The sequence below is a fragment of the Leptopilina boulardi genome, unplaced genomic scaffold (genome assembly GCF_019393585.1).
Source record: "Leptopilina boulardi isolate dan_hultmark-lab unplaced genomic scaffold, ZJU_Lbou_2.1 LbouV2_119, whole genome shotgun sequence".
NCBI classification, from domain to species: domain Eukaryota; kingdom Metazoa; phylum Arthropoda; class Insecta; order Hymenoptera; family Figitidae; genus Leptopilina; species Leptopilina boulardi.
The window spans coordinates 159,606-173,215 of record NW_026137662.1 but is presented as its reverse complement, the minus strand read 5'-3'; the positions used below and the strand labels follow the sequence as shown (position 1 = coordinate 173,215).

Genomic DNA, 13,610 nt, shown 5'->3' with positions numbered 1-13,610 from the left:
CGAGACTTTTTGCTCAATTTTTTGGCATTATTCCCGAGTCATTATCTGGCAAGTTTTTTTTTTCGAAAATTTTTTCCCAGTTTTAGTGAGTGTAGCTCAGCATCCGCTGGACCAATCAAAAAGTGCGCCATACATTTTTTGTTCGAGACTTTTTGCTCAATTTTTTGGCATTATTCCCGAGTCATTATCTGGCAAATTTTTTTTTCCGAAAATTTTTTCCCAGTTTTAGTGAGTGTAGCTCAGCATCCACTGGACCAATCAAAAAGTGCGCCATACATTTTTTGTTCGCTACTTTTTGCTAAAGAATTTGGCGGTATTCCCGAACGATTATCTCGCGAATTTAATTTTTCGAAAATTTTTCCGAATTTGTTTTCTTGTTTAGCTCAGCATCCGCTGGACCAATCAAAAAGTGCGCCATACATTTTTTGTTCAGAACTTTCTTCTAATCACTATGGCGGTATTCCCGAACGATTATCTCGCGAATTTAATTTTTCAAAAATTTTTCCGAATTTGTTTTCTAGTTTAGCTCAGCATCCACTGGACCAATCAAAAAGTGCGCCATACATTTTTTGTTCGCTACTTTTTGCTAAAGAATTTGGCGGTATTCCCGAACGCTTATCTCGCGAATTTAATTTTTCGAAATTTTTCCGAATTTGTTTTCTAGTTTAGCTCAGCATCCACTGGACCAATCAAAAAGTGCGCCATACATTTTTTGTTCGCTACTTTTTGCTAAAGAATTTGGCGGTATTCCCGAACAATTATCTCGCGAATTTAATTTTTCGAAATTTTTCCGAATTTGTTTTCTAGTTTAGCTCAGCATCCACTGGACCAATCAAAAAGTGCTCTATACATTTTTTGTTCGCTACTTTTTGCTAAAGAATTTGGCGGTATTCCCGAACGATTATCTCGCGAATTTAATTTTTCGAAAATTTTTCCGAATTTGTTTTCTAGTTTAGCTCAGCATCCACTGGACCAATCAAAAAGTGCGCCATACATTTTTTGTTCGCTACTTTTTGCTAAAGAACTTGGCATTATTCCCGAGTCATTATCTGGCAAATTTTTTTTTTCGAAAATTTTTTCCCAGTTTTAGTGAGTGTAGCTCAGCATCCGCTGGACCAATCAAAAAGTGCGCCATACATTTTTTGTTCGAGACTTTTTGCTCAATTTTTTGGCATTATTCCCGAGTCATTATCTGGCAAATTTTTTTTTCCGAAAATTTTTTCCCAGTTTTAGTGAGTGTAGCTCAGCATCCACTAGACCAATCAAAAAGTGCGCCATACATTTTTTGTTCGAAACTTTTTCCCTATTTTGTTGGTGGTATTCCCGAACGATTATCTCGCGAATTTAATTTTTCGAAAATTTTTCCGAATTTGTTTTCTAGTTTAGCTCAGCATCCCCTGGACCAATCAAAAAGTGCGCCATACATTTTTTGTTCGAAACTTTTTCCCTATTTTGTTGGTGGTATTCCCGAACGATTATCTCGCGAATTTAATTTTTCGAAAATTTTTCCGAATTTGTTTTCTAGTTTAGCTCAGCATCCACTGGACCAATCAAAAAGTGCGCCATACATTTTTTGTTCGCTACTTTTTGCTAAAGAACTTGGCATTATTCCCGAGTCATTATCTGGCAAATTTTTTTTTTCGAAAATTTTTTCCCAGTTTTAGTGAGTGTAGCTCAGCATCCGCTGGACCAATCAAAAAGTGCGCCATACATTTTTTGTTCGAGACTTTTTGCTCAATTTTTTGGCATTATTCCCGAGTCATTATCTGGCAAATTTTTTTTTCCGAAAATTTTTTCCCAGTTTTAGTGAGTGTAGCTCAGCATCCACTAGACCAATCAAAAAGTGCGCCATACATTTTTTGTTCGAAACTTTTTCCCTATTTTGTTGGTGGTATTCCCGAACGATTATCTCGCGAATTTAATTTTTCGAAAATTTTTCCGAATTTGTTTTCTAGTTTAGCTCAGCATCCCCTGGACCAATCAAAAAGTGCGCCATACATTTTTTGTTCGAAACTTTTTCCCTATTTTGTTGGTGGTATTCCCGAACGATTATCTCGCGAATTTAATTTTTCGAAAATTTTTCTGAATTTGTTTTCTAGTTTAGCTCAGCATCCACTGGACCAATCAAAAAGTGCGCCATACATTTTTTGTTCAGAACTTTCTTCTAATCACTATAGCGGTATTCCCGAACGATTATCTCGCGAATTTAATTTTTCAAAAATTTTTCCGAATTTGTTTTCTAGTTTAGCTCAGCATCCACTGGACCAATCAAAAAGTGCGCCATACATGATGTTCAAATGAATTGTTTTTTTTATTCTTTCATAAAATTTTTAAAAATATTTCGTTAAATAAATTAATGAATTTATTTTTATAACTATTAATTATTTTGAAAAAGTCTGTTTTTAGTTATTTGCAGTGATAATAATTTTGTTGCGTTGATTTCAACAATTAAATTTCGTATACTTATTGATTAATTGTTTGTAATTACTAATAAAGAGATTAATACGAAAAAAATTTATTTATAATTTAAAAAAGAAAAAGTTTGATTGTCAAAAGTGACTTTTTTGGAGAATTATAAATATGAGTGTTTTTGAAATAAAATATTGATGTGAAAATGAATAATTTATAATATGCGAAAGGACAGGAGATATTCATGGCTGGTAAACCATTTGAATATTGAACAAGGATTTATACGCAGTGCTATTAAAATTCATATGAATTTTTAAAAAGCCTCGAAAAACAATTAGGCAGCAATTAGTCTAAAATTTGTAAATATTTTATTTGCTTGCAAAGAACGAGAGAGAGAGAAAAGGAGAGTGGTATCTTCCTTCCACCTTTTCATATTCACTTTCTGCAAAGCGGAAAGCCTTTATTAATAATTTCATTTTAGGATTAGCGAGCCTCAAGGCATGCCAGTAGTATAAGTAGGTTTACGGTCGGACGGTTATAATGGAACTTCTTCAAAGGGAAGTTTAGAGCGTTGAAAGATGAATCGAGGCTTAAGATAAGCCATTTTTCGAGTCTTTATATTAATTCTGCTTGCTTTTTAGTGTTTCACGTCTTTTCTTATATATAAATTATGGAAAATTTTTTTATTAAAAAGAAAGTATTTTTTTTTTATTATTTTTATCATCAAATTTTTCTTTCCTCTTTCCCTTCGAAAAAAAACTCTCATTTCAACTTTGAAGTTTTTAATATTTCAATAAACGAGATAGTTTCCTGGAAAACTTATGTTTTCGATTATCATATTTTTCCATTATGTACCCAGTATTTTACATTTTAATATTTTGTATCGTAATATTTATACATTTTACAGTTTAATAATTTTCATGTATAAATTATTAAAAATACTAAATAAAATTAGTGTAATAAGTGCACCCGCAGAGAAATGATATATTTGTCTCATAGTCAATAAATATATATTTATTTGTTTTTACTAAATTTCATTTGGTTTAAAAAAAAATTTATTTTGCGCTACTTAAATAATTTTTTATTTGTGCTAATTGAAATTTTTTATTTTGAAACAAATAAAAAGTTATATTTTTATAACAAACATATTTTTATTTGTCTCAAATAAATGCGAATAAAATGTTTCTCTAATTTTAATAAATTTAATAAAAATTTTAATGAAATTTATTAAAGAATAGTTTGGAATTTTTTTTGTATTAAATAAAATTTTTCTTTTCTTTTAGGAGCGAGTCACCTGTGAAAATGGGCGAATGGGTGGAAGTGAGAGTCTCAAGAACCGGACGTCTTGCGTCTTTGGAAATTGAGGAGGAACCTGCGCAAGAAATCCTTGCACCAGGAGCATTCACCCAATTGTCGTTGCCCCTGAATCTCTATTTAGGCGGTGCTCCATCTTCAGAAATTTATTCCCCAAAAATGAAAACTAAGTCAAGCTTTGTTGGCTGCATACAAACTGTTATTCTAAATCGTCGAGAAGTAAGTCACGTTTTTGCAATATTTCTGTCTTTTAAACCAATTTTCTGTTTTCCTTTTACTTTTATTTTTGAGAAACTCCATATTTGTACTTTCAAAAAAGTTTATTTATATGCGAAACAAAGAAGGAGAGTATTTTATATTTCGAGAATTTATTTGAAACCCATGCATTTTTTTGGGAAATTCCATTTTTAAAATGGGGGACATTTTTATTAAAATTGAGTTCTCAATGCTTTTAACTTGGATGTTTTTAAATTTTAACACACTTTCAGCTTTAAAGCGCATGGAGGAATTAAAAGCCTTTCATTCGAAAGTAAAAAATTTATTACTTTTCATTTTGTTGTCGTTGAAACATTTCTTATACCTAGTTGTCGTTGAAATTTTTTAAATTTTCTATTTTTTAATTTCAGTCTTAATAATTTTTCATTTTTAATATTTTTTTCTCGTTGTATACTTTTTTTTCTCTTCAATTGCAATTGATAATTACAATTAATTGTTATGACATTAATTTGTTTTTATAAAAATTTATATATTTTTTCCATTTTTCAGTACTAAAATTTTATAATTCTACATTTTTTTTTTCACTCACTATAGTGGAAAATAATATATTTAACGTAAATATTTGAGAATTGTAATTGAATGTGATTTGAAATTTTTATTTTTAAATCACATTCAATATTACACTCTTTCCAGAAATTTCATCCTTTAAATTCTTAACGTTTCCGGATTTGAATTTTTAAACATTAAACTCGCCCACTTTGAAGTTGAACTTTAATCGTTAACTGGTAAAGAAGTGTCTAAAAGATTCTTTTATTAAAAGTTTTATATCTTCTTGAGAACCATTCAGAATAAATTTTTCGATATATAAACGCAGAAAAATGATATCGAATTTGCCTAAAATTTTAAAATTATGTAAATTAGTAAATTACATAATTTTTTTATATATTTGAATAATTAAATGTAATTCAATATTTAAAAATATAATTAAATATTTACGAACATAGTTAAAAATATAATTACATATTTAATATTATAAAAATAATTATATTAAATTTATAATTTTTAATTAATAAATAATTCAGTTAAATTTAATTATACAAGTATTCATTTGTTAATAACTGATAAGCTAATTAATAATAAACTTCAACTGGAAGGTAATTAATATTCCAAATTTCTAGCCCCCGAGATATTATTACAACTTTGTATAAATTATAAATTTGCTTTAACAACAAATGTGCTTTAATTCAACCGCGAATAATTAATTTTTTAATGCTTTTAAAATTTTTAATTCAAAAATTTTGAAATTTTTATTTTGAATAGAAATTATTTACAAATTTAATTCACTTATGTTTTGGGAATTATTTAAATTAATTCTTGATAATTATTCTTTTTTTTAGTTTTTTTAAGAAACTAAAAAAAATTTATTGTAAAGAGAGAGAGGGGAGTCTATGAAAATTGAGTGAGACTGGAATAATAGACTTTGTGATTTTGAATAGGTTGGAATTCTCGCTGAAGCTTTGGGTGGTGTGAACGTAGGAAATTGCGGACATGCTTGTGAGGCTAGACCTTGTGGTGATGCTGAATGTCGTCCAATGAGAGAAAGATTCACCTGCAGATGTCGACCAGGAATGCCACATCCATGCCCATCGACAAACGAATATATCGCCTCAATAACTTCACCGACAAAATCCAATATTATTGTATCATCATCATCGTCGTCTTCATCCCAAGGGCACACACAACAGGATAAATCCGTACCAAGTTTCACCGGCACCGAAAGTTATCTACATTATAATGATGCTGACACTATGAAAAGGTAAAAAAAACAATCCTCTCTGAAAATATTTAAAAAGAAAATTTCATCGGATTTTTTTTCGATTTATCTTTTTTTTAAATTTATTATTTAATTGAATCGGCATAACTAATAATTGCAAGGAATTATAGTTAATCGATTGTAATTTCATATAAAAAAAAATATTAAAAGGGGTAGCATTTTTCTTAACGCTATTTTTTACTTTTTAAATCGATTTCTCAAGAGTCATCGTGATATCATATGCTTTCTTCAATATTGCTGTGAATTTTCCAGGTCAGCTAAGCTATTTTCCACCTTTATTGTTTTTTTTTTTAAATATCGAGAGAAAAAATTTTTTTTGTATCGTCTTTTTCTTATTCGTTAATTTCTGTATTAAATTACAATATATGAAAAATGTCAATCATATTTGCTTTTTGTTCTTTATTTTTATATTATTACTAATTAGTCATTACATACATATTTATTTTCTTAAAAAAAAATTTTTAATAGTCTACTATTGGCACAAAAATTTGAATAAATTGTAAATATTTCTTTGAACAAGAATGATCAAAAACTGTATCAAAAAAATTTGCAAGGAATTTTTCTTACATTTAATAATTGAATGGAAAAATAGATAAAAATAAGATGTTTATAGTGATGAAAAGGATTTATTCGCCCCCTTTCTTTTTTTTTTTTTTGATTCAATATGTAATGTATATAAAATTAGTTAGAATCAACCCTTTTATTCAATTTTGTCTACAATTCGATTAAAGCTTGCAAGTCCTTTCTCTCACCCTTATCTCTATATACTCTCTTGATGGTTAATTAGATTTCTCGTTGAGCTGGAAAATTACTCTCCTTTTGTGTAAATTTAATTTTAATTGATTAGTTTACCTGTATACGAAAGCATCTTAATTTATGTATTTTAAGCGTGGGACAAATCACAAAAATGTCTTTTTTACACGAATTTTTCCATCTTATTTCGAAATTAAATAAATGAGAATTTAATATATTTTTATCTATATAATTAATATTTATTTTCATATAATTTTTAATTTAATTTTTAATAATTTAATGTTTAATATTATTTAATTTTTAATATAATTTAATTTTAAGCAAAAAAAAAAGAAAAATTACAGATTAATTATTTTTTGATTCCTGAAAATATTTGTAATAAAAAAAATGAATGGATTTATCCAAATATTTTATAGTATTCATTATTGGATATTGAGAAAAATTTTTTTTAGGATTATCAGCTACAGAGTGGATATAAATATGAGGTTTAGGACAAGTAGCAGTAATGGTCTTTTATTGTGGAGTGGTCGACAATCGGATCCTTTAGAAGATGAGGATCCAAATAATGATTTTTTGTCACTTGCTCTCGATCAAGGATTTCTCACATTATCCTACAATCTTGGATCAGGTGAAGCTGAAGTTAGATATAATCTCACTAGATTAGATGACGATTTATGGCATCGAATTAGAGCCGTCAGGTAAATTTTTTCTAATTTTTTTTCTTATTTTTCTTTAACCCAACGTTAATTATTCATTTTTTTTTGCAGGAATGAACAATGGTCGTCTCTTATTGTCGACAGTGGACCTGGAGTTTCTGTCTCATCTCCCGGTCAATTGCGACAATTGAATACTGATTCGGGTCTCTTTATAGGTGTGTATATTTATTTTTTAATTATTATGAACTTAATTTTTTATTTAATATTTATTTAATAAATAAATTATTTATTTATCTAATTTCAATAATTTTTCATATTTAAAAAAAGAACATTTTCTCCAATATTTGATATTAATTTGAAAATATTTTCTCAGTTATATTTTGATGATTATGTTTTTTTTTATCAAGGCGGAGCGCCAGATATCGTGAGGACGACGGGCGGAAGATACACAAAAGGCATTGTGGGTTGCATCAGCGATCTTGTGCTCGATTCCGATTTTTCTGTTGCTCTTTCACAGCCGGAATCCGCGACTAACACCGACTCTTGCATCCCTTGAGTAAGTCCTTTTGCTCCAGACGATGAAAATCTCGGCAAATGGAGCTAGGAATATATATAAATATAAAAAAAATCTAGTTGTGGATCTTCTCGAAAAAATCGTCAATGAAAAAGATAATTCCATAGAGAAAGAGAGAGAGAAGAAAAACGATGTTTCAAGTTTGTACAGATTCCCTCCTTTAAAAAAAAAAAAAAAACGGTGGCCATCCCCGTCACCAGTGAATGACAAAAAGTGTTATACCAAAGGATGGACTCGAATCTAGTCAGCAAAAAATGGTTTGTTAATATATCATATTTATCCCTTTGAATTTTTTTGACTTCTCCTCGTAAAAATTTTCTTTCCCTTCGCTGGAAACGAATTTCATTTTAAATCTAAAATTTATTTTGAAATAATTAAATTTTGTTTACAATTTTAATGTGAAAAATTTATTTTAAAAAAGTTCCTGTAGCAAGAAACATATCATAAAAAAAACTTTTGCACTGCCACTCGAGCATATCTCAATAATTGAGCAAAAAAAAAAAAAAAAAAAGAAGCTCAGTGGTTCTATTCTAAAACTTAGCTCTAAGGTCTTTTTAAATATTTAATTCACCATTGTTTTATTTTAATTATACAAAAGTCGAAAGATTCTTCTATAGACGAATAGAGTGCCTCGTTTTCAAATTTAAAATGAAAAATTTTGAAAATTAAAAAAATATGTTTTAAAAAACGAAAAATTTGATTATATTTTTGAAAGAAAATTTTTGCTACAGGAGTAAAAGTCAAAATGTTATAATATAGAGCTAAAAAAAAGATCGAGTTGGCCTAAATCGTTAAACCCTTTCGCGTCAATTTCCTATCTTGTCCGACAAGAATATTAATCCGAAAAGTGTAAATACCCCCCTTCCCACGATTAAAAAAAAAAGAAACAAAGTTCAATTGCCATCCTAACATATCGAAAATTTAAAACATAATATAGTTTTCAAAAAAAATAATTTCTACATCAAAAGCTTCCTGAAAATAATTATTGCATTCGAAGAATAAATTTTTTCATGATTCGAGTCGGACCGTGTGAATGTGTGTAAAGATTTGCAAGGGACGGACCAAAAAAAACTTAATTGATGAATTAATTACCACCAATAACATCCTTGCATTAGGCTATACTTAGTCGATTATTTACAAACAAAAAAAACCGCAATAATATAATCAAAAGGAATTAATTTTTAAGGGAAAAACATACAAATTTTGAAATCTGCTTTCTTTTTAGCAACAAAATATTATTCGAGAAAAAGTTGAAGCGGACTTTAATGATTTATTTTTAAATGAAATAGAAATTCAAAAAATTATGCAAAAAATTCGAATATTTAGAAATTGAAACAAACATTCGATAAAATGAAAATAAAAGGAATTTAAATTATTTTTTTTTAGAAAATAAATTCTAAAGTCTGCTTATTACTTTCTTCGGAAAAAATTTTGTTGTATTTTATTATTTACTAGTGAGCCCTGGTTTTAAAAAAACTCGGTTTCCATTGATCAGTGACGTTTGAAAAAAAAGCCAGAGCATCAATTTAATAATAAAAAAAAACTGATCAGATAAATCGCAGGTCAATACGTATTCACATCATATCTAGAAATATAAGAGCGGAATTATACAATAAAAATTCTAGATTATAATGGCGTGTAATTTCAATTGGGTGGCTTTTACTTTTGAATAGGCATTTTAAAAAAATGAAACCTTTTGGTTTTAAATAATAAATAAAAATAAAAACGAAAACTAAAAAATCGTTATTAAAAACTCTTTTATCACCCATGACTGATGATAAAAAAAAATTTCATTTAATCGTTATATAATATATAACGAAAGTTATTTTAAAGCCAAGGTGTAAAAGCACTATTTCCAACTACACATCGTAGAAAGCAAATATGGGCTTAGTCAATTTTTGTACGAGTGTTATTTTCTGGAATCTATATTATTATATAAATATAAAATAAAATATACACACAAATATATATATAAATAATATACATAAATATATTTACACTGAGAGCTCGCGGATCAGTGATCACGTATATAATAATTATTAGAGAAAGAAAAAGAGAATGGGAAATTGGGATAAATTAAAAAAATATTTCTTTTTTAATTAATTGCCGTAGATAAAACGTGGTGTAAATTTAGAAATTGAAAAATTCAACATTTGTCTCACGACTGTGTGTGAAAGTCTTTTTTTTTAATTTGTACGAATGTGTATACGTTTGTGTATATATTTATAAGATCTTTCAATGATGACTTGAATTTCAATTCAATTTTAATGTTTTAAAATTTTCTTTTTCTATTTAGTAATTTTTCGTTAGTTTTTTGTTCCTTTGAAATATTTGGAATATTTGTCCTTCAATTTTTTATGTTTAAAATCTTCTATATCTTTTGAAAGAATAATTCGTTTATTTCATATTTTTATATTTCGAATTATAGAATAATTTTGTCATTAATTTAAATTTTTTTTATTTTATTTTGTATCTCAAGTCTCATTGAGAATTGTAGGAATATTGTACAGATTACATAATCGAATTAAAATAATATAAGATGCAATGTACTGCATAATAATGTATGTGTTAATAACGAAATGGCGTGATATTAGCGATACACTTATTCAATTTTAATACATAACTTTTTATTTCATATTTTTTAAAAATATTTTTCTCTTTTTTCTATATTCTCAATTTTTTTTTATTTTTCTTTATTTATTTTAATTTTTTCCCCCTTTTTTATTTTCGATTTTATTTTCGTTTTTATTTCAAAAAATATGAAATTCGTATAATTTTTGAAAATTCAAACTTCTTTTGTTTTTCAATATTTTTTTCTATGTTCCGCGAAAAATAGTCAATGAATGTGTGATATATGAAATCACAGCGCATAGGAGAAAAAAAATGAGAGAAAGAGAGCGATAGATAAAAAAAGATTCGATAAAATAGCGAAGTATGTCAGCTCAGTTGGGAGCTGAATAATAAATTTGTTGTCTTCTTCGAAGAGGAAAGCGCGTCCTTTACATCTGTCGTACACGACGACGCTCTGTCAGATGCAATATTTCTAATGAATAAAAAGCGCGCGTTTCTCGTGGTGCTAAATTTTTCCATTTCTATACATATAATATGTTTTGCAAATCAGAGAGAAAATTGTATACGAATAAAAATCGCGAATTTTCACCATATATGTGGCGAAAAGAGATTCAAATTAATAAAAAAAGTCAAAGTCCAATCTCTGAAATGCGACTAATTTACAGGCTCATTTTTTTTTTATTTTATTATTATTAATCTAGTTTTTAAAATTCTTTTTAGAATTTAATTTCTATAATTTTTTTCTAATTACTGAATTGTCTTAAACTTTTTTTTTTACTTTTTTTTAGTAAAGAAGTAAAAATACAAGCACCGCGAAACAAAGCTGCACGCAACAAGGCTGAAGTGAATATAAATAATTTTATTCACAAAAAAAATTAAATTAAAACGTAAATATATCACACACATACATACGCTAACAAAAACAGGAAAGAATGATAAAATATAATTATATATATATTGAAGAAAATATCATGCTTACTTGAACGATCATTTTACATTACAAATCAAATTCTTTAAATCTTTGGTCAATAGAAAGAAAAAATTTTTGTGAAAAAATGAAAGAAAAAAAGAATTTATTGATTTGAAATGTATCAATATGATCTTTTATATAGAATATTAATGTAAATGATAGATAATATTGATATATTTATACAAGGTGTTTCCCCGTTTCCTAAAAAAAAACATTTTTTTTTGTTTTTCCTCTCAAGTCAATTACTCTAAAAAAATCTATTTTTATTTAAAATGGCTGACATTTTCTTTAAAAATCAGTTTTTGGACTTTAATAATTTTGAATTAAAAGATGTTGAAATATGGAAACGCAATTTTGATATCAGGGCCACAATAAGAAAAAAAAAAACAAAAATTTGTGGTTCTTGGAAAATGTTTTCTTATTTAAAATAGAGAACGAAAAATCCATTCCCTTGGCCCTGAAGCGAGTTGATTTCGCTTTTTATAATATATTATATTGTCAGAAAACACCCTGTACAGTGATGCTAGATCAACTATTTCTATTATGCCCGTCTGCAAAGTCTATTAGAAGAGTCTATCCTACCACCCTTTGTCCTTCCATAATAAGAAAAAAAAAATATTCCAGACAAAAAAAATCATTTCAGATTTTTTTTCCTACAATTTTTTCCCCTCGACTTTTAAAATTTCTGGAATAATTTTTTTTTCCACAATGGACTTCTTTACCCATGTGCACTTCCCGTATGTGTCTTTATACCTGGTTATGAATGCGCGAAAGATTTCTGAATGAAAAAAAAGAGAATTTACATATTTATTGACATCGTTTTTTGCAAAACGAAAGAGAAAATCCATTTTTAAATGTAGTTATAGAATAAGTGTTGACAATTTGAAAAAAAACTTGTATTGAAAATCATTCAATTTTCTCAGTTTTTAATTTTTACAATTAATTGTGAATGAATTTTGAAGAATCTTAATTAGTATCATACTTTTTTTTTGCAAAAAAAAAGAAGAAAAAAAATTTGTACGTGAATGAAATAAATGTATGTGTCCAAGGAAACTACGTCTACATTTAAAATGAGTGATTGCCTAAATTAAATACACGCACGTGAATGGCATCTTCAATGTAAATTAATCAGCGCAACTTTCTCGGCGACGTCGAAAAAGAATTGACTTTTGTATTTTCAAAAAAAAAAACTGATGAAAATATTATTTTCTTTAACTCGATTTTGAAACAATTTCATTAATTTTAATTTTCTATTAATATTTTATTTTTTACTATGGATATAAAAATATCAATTTTCGTTAAAAGAAAAATATTTTCATCAGGGAAATTAAAAATATTTTTCTTTTTATCTTTCTTTTTTAAGAAAAAAAAAATCACAAAAGACGTTGTTGCGTCTGCTTTAACGAATACAAAACAAAAAAAAGAAAGAAAAAAAAATATTGAAAATTGAAAAGATTCTATCTTCAATAGATTTTCTATTTACCTTGAGATTTTATCTTTCATAGAAAATTACAAATGGCACACGAAATTTTCTCCTGTAAATAAAAAAAATAATTTTTCTTTCTTTCAATTTTCAGTTTTTATATCAATAATTATATATAAATATTCTATAAGCTTGAAGCTTTTTCAATAACACTTTCAAGTCATTTAGCACTGGCTAGCTGGAAAATTATTTAAAAAGAAGAATATTTTTCGGAAAATTTTCTTTTACAATATTATATAAAAAAATAATTGACAAAAATTTAATTGAAAAATTATTTAAAAATTTTACATATTTTGGAAAAATGAAATTTTAATTTTTACACTCAGTTTAATAAAGGAAAAAGAAATTTAGAAAGAACACATGAAATCTCTAGTTTTGAAGAAGCACAAGCAAGCGCCGTCCTCTCAATTAATCCTGTACCTATATTTACATGTTAAGCTGTTTCCACACGCTATGATTTTTATTACAAAAAAAAAAAATAAAATAAAAACTAAATGTATCTTCGTATACACTCGATGCTGGAGAAACTCATACAAAACAGCGAGAAGGTGTGTTATAGTCAACATTGTCAAAACCATTAATAAAAGAGATTTTGTAAATCAGGTAAATTTCTCTTTAATCCACTGATCATTATTAATTTATTATTTATAATTATTAATTTATTTATTATTTATAAATTAAATTTTTTAAATTTATTTTGCTATATTTGGTTTGACAATTGTGGTATTAAAAAAAGAGAATTTTAATTTGACGGATTTGATTTTTATTATTCTGTGTAACATCAGAAAAAATTTTAATCAGCAATACATTTGGAAAAATATAATAATTTC

The 13,610-nt window shown here is 27.0% G+C and overlaps 1 protein-coding gene across 1 annotated transcript in view; it reads left to right on the top strand.

Annotated features, from left to right (window-relative positions):
- The window catches only part of LOC127283820 (pikachurin), an 84,850-nt gene extending 71,468 nt beyond the window's left edge, over positions 1-13,382 (top strand). Inside the window, exons 11-15 of the mRNA XM_051308915.1 lie at positions 3,693-3,942; positions 5,436-5,755; positions 6,979-7,224; positions 7,294-7,397; positions 7,590-13,382. Coding sequence (XP_051164872.1) covers positions 3,693-3,942; positions 5,436-5,755; positions 6,979-7,224; positions 7,294-7,397; positions 7,590-7,738 — 1,069 coding nt within the window. The 3' untranslated portion in view covers positions 7,739-13,382. The remainder of the gene's footprint in view (positions 1-3,692; positions 3,943-5,435; positions 5,756-6,978; positions 7,225-7,293; positions 7,398-7,589) is intronic.
- Positions 13,383-13,610: the final 228 nt, after the last annotated feature.